Source organism: Gekko japonicus, unplaced genomic scaffold (genome assembly GCF_001447785.1).
Source record: "Gekko japonicus isolate JY-2015 unplaced genomic scaffold, Gekko_japonicus_V1.1 scaffold5246, whole genome shotgun sequence".
NCBI lineage: Eukaryota > Metazoa > Chordata > Lepidosauria > Squamata > Gekkonidae > Gekko > Gekko japonicus.
The window spans coordinates 39112-48744 of record NW_015175006.1 but is presented as its reverse complement, the minus strand read 5'-3'; the positions used below and the strand labels follow the sequence as shown (position 1 = coordinate 48744).

At 51.8% G+C, this 9633-nt stretch overlaps 1 protein-coding gene across 1 annotated transcript in view; it reads left to right on the top strand.

Moving 5' to 3' along the window:
• Positions 1-6238: 6238 nt before the first annotated feature.
• The window catches only part of LOC107122157 (apolipoprotein A-I-1-like), a 9759-nt gene continuing 6364 nt past the window's right edge, over positions 6239-9633 (top strand). The window contains exon 1 of the mRNA XM_015425186.1: positions 6239-6281. Within this exon, the coding sequence (XP_015280672.1) occupies positions 6239-6281 (43 nt within the window). The remainder of the gene's footprint in view (positions 6282-9633) is intronic.

The following is a 9633-nucleotide window of genomic DNA, read 5'->3' as shown; positions in this document are numbered from 1 at the left end:
TTTTTTTGTAGCAGGAACTCCTTTGCATGTTAGGCCACACCCCCTAATGTAGCCAGTCCTAATGCGTTCCTGCTGTTGGGTGTGGCCTATTATGCTAATGAGTTCCTGCTGGGCGTGGCCAACTTGGGAGCCAGCCGGAACTCCGTTCCTGTGCGTTCCTGCCCAAAAATAGCCCTGCTGGCGTGATGACATCACTTCCTGCGTGCACCGGACGTGATGTCACCACGTCGCTGGCGACATCGCCTGGGCCTCCCTCTCTCCCCTGGTATGCCCCTCCGCTAGCCAGCTGAGGGGGCCTTCGGTGCGGGATCCCCTCATCGTTCGGTGGAGCTGGCCACCGTAGCACCAGGAGAAGTACTGGTGGGTGCCAGGGTACCCACGGGCACCAGGTTGGGGAACCCTGATATACACCCTCCCTTCCAAAGGCATGTTGACTGTGATCTTTTCCCAGAGAGATCGTGCCATTCCAAGACTGGGAAAGATAGCAAAGCAGGGTGGGAAACCACAGAAGCGGGATAATGACACATCGGTGCTCCTGAAAACAGTGCTGCCCATCAGGAAGCCGGGCAAAACATCCTGGAGGAAACCTCCATCGCGACGGGATTGGGATCCTGGCCACGCCATCCTTGGAAAGTCCATCGCCGCCCACCCGTTGTGATGATACCCACGTTCAGCCACGCACAGAAGGCGCCGAACGACACCCACCTATGCCAGGAAGGAAATGCCTCACGGGACGTCACATGACTCGCTCCGGCCTATGAGAGCGTCAAGGCGAGGCGTCCACCCAGCCGGGCCTCGCCCCACTCCTTGGCCTGCACTTGCCCTAGGTGATCCGACAGGTTCTGCGAACCGTCCCTCGCCTTGCCTGAGTCGCAAGTTCCACAGAGCGAACTCCGCCTCACAAAAGTACCTGCGGCTTTAGGGATGACTTAGAGTTTTCTCCTCACGCCGACGCCTTCTCGTTCCGACATGGTGTCCGACAGAAACGGATGAGAGGCCTCCCCCCCCTGCAAGCTTTGTATCAACTTTCTCCATGAGGATATGTTATATTAGCAAAAATATCCATCTTTAATTTTTGTGTGTGTGTGTGTGTCTGGTGGAAAGTCCGGCAAGTCGCAGGCTCTTGGGTCCTTCCAGGGGTCTTCTGCCACACCCGGAAGTGACGTCATCACGCCACCGACGTCAGGGGGGACACTCTAGTTTCTTGGGCAAAACTCTATGGTTTTTTTGCCTTCAAGACCACAGAGTTTGCCCAAAAACTAGCGTGTCACCCCCGACATCGGCAACATGATGATGTCACTTCTGGGTGACATAAGAACATAAGAGACGCCAATGTTGGATCAGGCCAAAGGCCCATCCAGTCCAACACTCTGTGTCACACAGTGGCCAGAAATACCAGGTGCCATCAGGAGGTCCACCAGTGGGGCCAGGACATTAGAAGCCCTCCCACTGTTGGCCCCCCCAAGCACCAAGAAGACAGAGCATCACTTGCCCCAGAGTCCCTATCTATACCTTGTGGCTAATAGCCACTGATGGACCTCTGCTCCATATGCTTATCTAATTCCCTTTTGAAGCCGTCCATGCTTGTAGCCGCCACCACTTCCTGTAGCAGTGAATTCCATGTGTTAACCACTCTTTGGGTGAAGCAGGTACTTCCTTTGATCCGTTCTAACCCGACCGCTCAGCAATTTTTGGGCCAGGGACGTCAAGCACCGATGTCGCTGTTTTGGGGTGGGTTTCCCCCCACCAGCTAGCTGGCCAGCAGCGGAGCAGAGCCCCCCAAAGCAGGGGAACCCCCACTGGGACCTGGGGGCTGGGAACTGTTCTTACAGCAATCCCATACGGCAGCCCTGCATGGCAACCCTGGTATTCCTTGGGGGTCTCCCACCCAAGGACTCACCAGGACTGACCGCACCTCAAAAAAGGTATTAAACCATTGGGAAAGGAGCAGAAAAGGTCAATGGAATGATTAAGGGCACCACTTCCTGTAGCAGTGAATTCCATGTGTTAACCACTCTTTGGGTGAAGCAGGTACTTCCTTTGATCCGTTCTAACCCGACCGCTCAGCAATTTTTGGGCCAGGGACGTCAAGCACCGATGTCGCTGTTTTGGGGTGGGTTTCCCCCCACCAGCTAGCTGGCCAGCAGCGGAGCAGAGCCCCCCAAAGCAGGGGAACCCCCACTGGGACCTGGGGTCTGGGAACCGTTCTTACAGCAATCCTAGACGGCAACCCTGTATTGCAACCGTGGTATTCCTTGGTGGTCTCCCACCCAAGGACTCACCAGGACTGACTGCACCTCAAAAAAGGTACTAAACCATTGGGAAATGAGCAGAAAAGGTCAATTGAATGATTAAGGAGACGGAACACCTTCCCTATGAAGAAAGGGGAAAGAGGTTAGGGCGCCTTCACTCGGAGAAACGGCAATTAAGGGGCGACGTGACGGAGGTCTGCGAAATTATGCACGGGAGAGAGAAGGCAGAGAAAGAAGCATTTCCCTCCTTTTCTTGGAGTACAAGAACTCGCGAGTCCTCCGTGAAATGGATGATCAGTAAGCTTAGAACAGAGAAAAGGAAGTCCTTCTTCACCCAAACAGTCATTAGCACGTAGGCTTCACTGCCAAAGGAAGTGGTGGCAGCAGCTACAAGCATAGAATGCTTCAAGAGGGGATTGGAGAATCATACGGAGCAGAGGTCCATCAGGGGCTATTAGCCACAAGGTCCAGATGGAACACTCTGCCTGGGGCAGTGATGCTCTGTCTTCTTGGTGCTCGGGGGGGGCACAGTGGGAGGACTTCTGGAGTTCTGGCCCCACTGGTGGACCTCCTGATGGCCCCTGGCTTTTGGCCACTGTGGGACACAGAGTGTTGGACTAGATGGGCCACTGGCCTGATCCAACATGGCTTCTCTTATGTTCTGATGTCTGAGGCAGTGATGCTCTGTATTCTTGGTGCGACACAGAGTGTTGGACTGGATGGGCCATTGGCTTCTCTTATGTTCTGATATCTGAGGCAGTGATGCTCTGTATTCTTGGTGCTCGGAGGGGGGCAGTGGGAGGGCTTCTGGAGTTCTGGCCCCACTGGTGGGCCTTGGGGGCGGGGCTTCCCCCACCAGCCAGCTTGCTGGCAACGGCTTGGAGCCCCCAGAAGCGGGGGGTGGACCCCACCTGGACCTGGTGGCTGGCAAGTCCACTTAGCTTGCAAAGATCTGACAATATAGGGCTAGACTGGGCCGTTCAAATCAGGATACAAAAGGCATGCACACATGTTATTTAAAAAGATAATTTTGAATATCTCATCTCTTTTGCTTGGACCTCTTTTCAGTTTCCTTTCTTCGTATGCACTGATTGCGACCTTATTTCTGCTCTTGTATTCTGTTTACCGTCACCCCGTTTCTCCCTTTTAAAAGCTGCACATTCTCCAGTGTGGTTTGGTATGGATAAAACCAGCAACATGTACACAGATCATGCCTAAGAATGATCTACACCGTGTACTTGAGGGATTAAAAACGGAAAACCTGCAGACAGACTAGAAACAAATCTACAAAGAGGAAGGGCTGGAAGACAGGGAACAGAAACTGCTGACGGCCCATTGAATATAAAAAGAAATGAAATAGAAAACATTTGCTCATCCTTTAAAAAAAAAAAAGTAGAAAAAATGGAGGCGAAATGAGCGTGACAACATTCTGTAATTGAGCGAATGGGGAAAGCGATGGGAATTTGGACAAAATTGTAAATGGTAAAAAGGTAAAGGTTCCCTTGCTCGAAAGCCAGTCGAATCCAACTCTAGGGATGCGGTGCTCATCTCCGTTTCCAAGCCGAAGAGCCAGCGCTGTCCGAAGACGTTTCCGTGGTCATGTGGCCAGCATGACTAAACACCGAGGCCGCCGGAACTCTGTTCCCTTCCCGCCGAAGTGGTCCCTATTTATCTACTTGCAATTTCTTGCTTTCGAACTGCTAGGTTGGCAGGAGCTGGAACTAGAGACGGGAGCTCACGCCGTCATGCGGCACAGTCGGGTCTTGAACCGCTGAACTACCGACCTTCCACAGCCTGCAGTTCAGCGTCTTAACCACTTGAGCCACCACAGCTCCTTTCTGTAATTGAGTAAAAGGGGGAAAGCGATGGGAATTTCGACAAAATTGTAAGTGGAGAAAGGGGAAAAAAACACACACCAACAAAGCAAGTCCTAAATCTGTCCCGGAAAAACGACGTCATTACACACTATCTAGTCTTCACTGCCTCCTAGTGGTGCAGCGGCAATTTGAATTTTATTTCCAAGACCTAGTTTGACTTTCCTGAAGGGCTTTTCAACTCACATGCCATTTAGGGTTGCCAGCTCCAGGTTATGAAATTCCAGGAGATTTGGGGGTGGAGCCTGGGGAGGGGGCGGACTTCAACATGGTCTAGTAGCCCGAGCTCCACCCCCAAATCTCCAGGAATTTCCCAAGCCAGAATGGACATACAGGGTTACCAGCTCCGGAATGGGAAATACCTGGAGATTTTGGAAGTGGAGCCTGAGCAGAGCGGGGTTTGGTGTGGCGAGGGACTTCACTCGGCTAGAATACCATAGAATGTACCTTCCGAAGCAGCCATTGGCTCTAGGCGAACTGATCTCTGTCGCTTGGAGATAAGTTGCAGTCCCAGGAGATCTCCAGTCACCCCCTGGAGGTTGACAACCCTAGCTGGCAACCCTAGTGCTGGGGGAATTATGACACACACACCCCCGAGGAAGACAGAATACGTTTCTTCTTCTTGCCAGTTTGGTGTAGTGGCTAAGAGCGCGGACTCTAATCTGGAAGAACCAGGTTTGATTCCCCACTCCTCCACATGCAGATGCTGCTGTGACCTTGGGTCAGCCACAAGTTCTCTCAGAGCTGTTCTCGAGAGAGCTCTCTCAGCCCCACCGACCTCACAGGGTCCCTGTTGTTGGGAGGGGAAGGGAAAGGAGATTGTAAGCCGCTCTGAGACTCCAAATGAAGGGCAGGGTATAAATCCAACCTCCTCCTCCTTTGTTCCTATACATGTGTGCAGTAAATTGAGAGCTTTAAGCTGACTTGGAACAACCTCTTGTTCAGCCAGATATTCCAGTGCAATAGACCATTTCCCAGCAAAATTAAAGCGTGGAGAGTGTGGGTCATAACTTCGTATTTGAGCTGATATTTCTTTCCCCCCATCACAAAGTGTTCCCAGATTTTACAATGCCGTCTTGCCAGCATTGGAGCTGACTTATTTTTTTCCAATTGAGTGCATGAGCCGTTTTCGCTGCCACCAGTAAAGGGAAGATTAGATCTTTTCTGGTTTTAGGAACTGTAGGTTCGGGCCAGTCATTCAAGAACAGGACTTCAGGTGTAAAAAGAAACACACAGCAAACTGAGGCTGAACCAGAGGTCATTTCGGGGGGGATCGTGGGGGAACGCAGTTCCCCCGGGCGAGGTGCAGGGGGGCGGGGCACATGGCGAAGCCCCGCCCCCTGCTTCTGGCCACCCCGCTTCCAGCCCTCATTCAGCCAGGAGGAGGCAGGAGAAGAGGGAGGGTAAGTTGCTTCCTCCCCGCCTCTCCCCACCCCTGCCTGCCTGGGGCCAGGGAGGGCCTTGGCGGGGCTTCCTCGCACTCCCGCCAGCCTTGCAGGTCCACCGCCGGGCCCCTGATGTCAGGGGGTGTGGCATATGCTAATGAGTTATGCTAATGAGTCCCCCTAGCTCTTTTTCTACGAATTGACCCCTGGGCTGAACGAATTCAACTCAGTTCTAATTCTGCTTCCAAGTGAAAGCTGGAGATTCATCCTGGACCAATCAGAATGAACATCAATGCAGAGGTGGAGCTTTTGGGGGGTGGAGCCTGAGGGGGGCGGTGTTTGGGGAGGGACCGCAGCAGGGTACAGTGCCTTAGAGTCTGCCTTCCAAAGCAGCCATTGTCTCCAGGAGAACTGATCTCTGTAGTCTAGAGGTGGGCTGTAATTCCAGGGGATCCCCAGGTCCCGCCTGGAGGCTGGCATCCCTAGACTGCAAGTTCCCTCGATATCCCCCCTCCCACTTTCTGTTCTAGTGGTTTTGTATACTCTGGCAATGACCCCACAAAATGGGAACACACACACACACCTGGCTGACCCCGACCAATGCCCTGCATTAATGAATGACAAGAGACGTGGGCGGAAAAGACCGCGTACCTTGGCGGTCCCGCCGCTCACAGCCAGCCACTGCCTCCGTCAAAGCAAGTTCTCAAGAACTTTCCTTCAAGCCACCATGAAGCCTTTTGCCATCTTGCTGGCCTTGTCCCTCCTTGCAGGTGAGTAGAAGGTCTACTACATCAATCCGGAGGAAAACTTTGAAGATTCTTTCACGGCCAAGTCGAGTTCCCTTGCTGGTTTCACTAACCCCTTAGGGTGCTGAGAAAATTATTCCGAAGAGCAAAGGGAGGTGTTCAGAAAGCTGAAACCGCCCAGTTAGTCCTTGGCAAGAGCGGGCCGCCATACAAAGAATTTCTCTCTTGCCTAAACTTCCCTCCCCACCAAACCTTCTGCTGACTCATCCAAGGGTGAAGCGTAAAATAAAATAGTCCTAGAATGTCAACAGATCTCCAGGTGACCATGGGCTGCCTCCAGATGCCCGTGGTGTGATCGCGCCGGCACGCGGCATTCCCCTCCAGTCCCTTGTTTACCCGCCAGCACCAAGGGAAGGACCCATGGTATGCCGCTGGTGTGTCTGATTGCGTAATCGTGCATCAAACTGTGCTGGGGCAATTAGCCACGCCTCCCCCCCACGATATCAGGCCCATGTGACCGGAGCCCTAGAATGTCAACAGATCTTGAGGTGCCTGTAATCAGGGGAGACCAGGCCACCCTATGACAGAAATCAGTTCCCCTGCAGAAAATGGCTACCTGGGAGGGTGGAGTCTATGGCATTTTGCCTTACTCAACTCTCTCCTCAAACTCTCACCTCCACAAGCTCTGCCCCCAAATCTCCAGGAATTTCCCAACCTGGAGTTGGCAGCTCTCTCATCAGAGCACTGACAGGGTTCCTCAGGCAACCGAAACGTCATCATGTTATAATTTTCCCATAGGAGCATTGGATTGGCTGCTTCGGAAGGTGGACTGTATGGCATTCTACCCCAAAAAAGGAGGAGGAGGAGGAGATTGGATTTATACCCCACCCTTCACTACCCAAAGGAGTCTCAGAGCGGCTGACAATCTCCTTCCCCTCCCCCTCTCCACAACAGACACCCAATGTTCCCTCTAAGCCGTGGAGTCGTGTGAGCTCACACTAACTCAGCTTAGAGGGAACACCGCCTGTAAGGCCGGTGGGGCCGAGAGAGCTCTCTCGAAAACTGCCCTTGAGAGAACAGCTCTGAAAGAACTGATGACTGACCCAAGGTCACACCAGCAGCTGCATGTGGAGGAGTGGGGGATCAAACCCAGTTCTCCCAGATTAGAGTCCGCTCTCCTAACCACTACACCAAACTGGCTCTCCCTGAAGTCCCTCCCCACACCAAGCCCACCTTCCTCAGGCTCCACCCCTAAAATTTCCAGGTATCTTCCAACCTGGAGCTGGCAACCCTACCTAGAATCTATGGTCCATTCCTGATCAATCCAGCTCTGTCTGGTTTTGTCACCTGCCGGGTTCAAAGCATTCAAACCTGAGTTTACAAGAGCAAGGTTCGATCTGCAAAAACACTGTTTGTAGATTGACGGTCAAGGCCTGCGTCGGATTGATCTCTCTGCCTCCACTGGTGGAAAAAAAATATATTGTGACGTCTTTGGGCAGTCACCTCAATAACCTCATTTGCCCCCGCAGTTCAGGTTCACGTTTCAGTTTATTGCCTTTAGCCATAGGAAAAGGTTCCCTTGCTCAAAAGCCAGTCGAGTCTGACTCTAGGGTTGCGGTGCTCATCTCCGTTTCCAAGCCGAAGAGCCAGCGCTGTCCAAAGACGTTTCCGTGGTCATGTGGCCGGCATGACTAAACACCAAGGCGCACGGAGCGCTGTTACCTTCCCACCGAAGTGGTACCTATTTATCTACTTGCCATTTCTTGCTTTCGAACTGCTAGGCTGGCAGGAGCTGGAACTAGAGACGGGAGCTCACTCCATCATGCAGCCCCCGGGTCTCGAACTGCTGAACGACCGACCTTCCACAGCCTGCAGTTCAGCGTCTTAACCACTTGAGCCACCGCAGCTCCTATTTAGCCTTTAGCCATAGGCCGTTACAATGACAGAACATCCCCCTCAGTTTGGATTTAGCATTAGGAACGCCTCAAGCAAAGGCTGACTGGCCAGGGGCAGTAACATGCAACTGGAACCATAAGCAGCGTCTTTGGACAGGTAGGAACCTTATAAGTGTGACACTCATGAGGTGCCAGCAGGAACACACACGAAGCTGACTAATACTGAATCAGACCCTTGGTCCATCGGGGTCAGTATTCTAAGACAGAAACTCCGTCACGGGTTGTGCTTCCCCAGCCCAATTTGAGAAAGCACTAGGCACGGTGCTGTGGAGGAGAATCCAGGCTAAAACTTTATTAATAAAGGAGGGGAAATACAGGCATAACAAGGTTTTGAATCCTCGAATACCCCCAGCTCTTCCCCAAGGTTACAGTGGGAGACATAAACTTTTATACCCTCTATGACAGTTAGAAATAAATCATAATTATTGGCTCCATCAAACTTTGTCATATATCCGTCACACCATTCTGATTGGGCTCCAACCTGTGGGTTGGATTTTCTCAGGCAAAAATATACCTCCTTCAGTTGAAATATACCTCCTTCTTCCCAGGCTATGAAATTCTAAAAGGATCTAATGCAGCAGATATGGGTACATAGTGGTGTGTGTTCTTCATCTAACGTAGGCTAAATGACATCAGGAATATGCACAGTTATAGTTGGCAAGAACAAGCAAGGTCACAAGCAGCATGCTTGCCTGTCAGCATTTAGTATTTTACCCAGAATGCATTTAAGCAATGAACCAAAGTGAATATCTGATCATGATTGATTTCAGTTACTGTGATTAGAATCATCAAAGGCACTTAACATATGCACCATGGAAGTGTTAAGTGCACCTACTAAGTTAGACTGACTGGTAGTCAGTGGCAGAGTACAAAGTGTTTCATAAGCGGTGCGTACAACCAGGGCTATTTTTGAGCAGGAACGCACAGGAACGGAGTTCCAGCTGGCTCCCGAGTCGGCCACACCCAGCAGGAACGCATTAGCATAATAGGCCACACCCAACAGCAGACACTCATTAGGATTGGCTACATTAGGGGTGTGTGGCCTAACATGCAAAGGAGTTCCTGCTACAAAAAAAAGGCCTGGGTCTTGACAACAAACAAGGTAAACAGAATAAGAAGCAAAAGGTGGGTGTGGCTGGATGACCACACTTCTGGTAACATGGGGGTGTGGCCTAATATGCCAATGAGCTGTGCTGTCAGGGGTGTGGCTTGCTTGCGGGGAGGGCGGGGTAAATGTGGAATAAATAAATAAATAAATTTCTGCTGTTGGGTGTGGCCTATTATGCTAATGAGTTCCTGCTAGGCTTTTTCTACAAAAAAAGCCCTGCGTACAACAGTATTGTCTACTCAGACTGGGAGGTAGGGTTGCCAGGTCTGGGTTGGGAAATACCTGGAGGCTTTGGGGGTCGATCCGGGAAAGG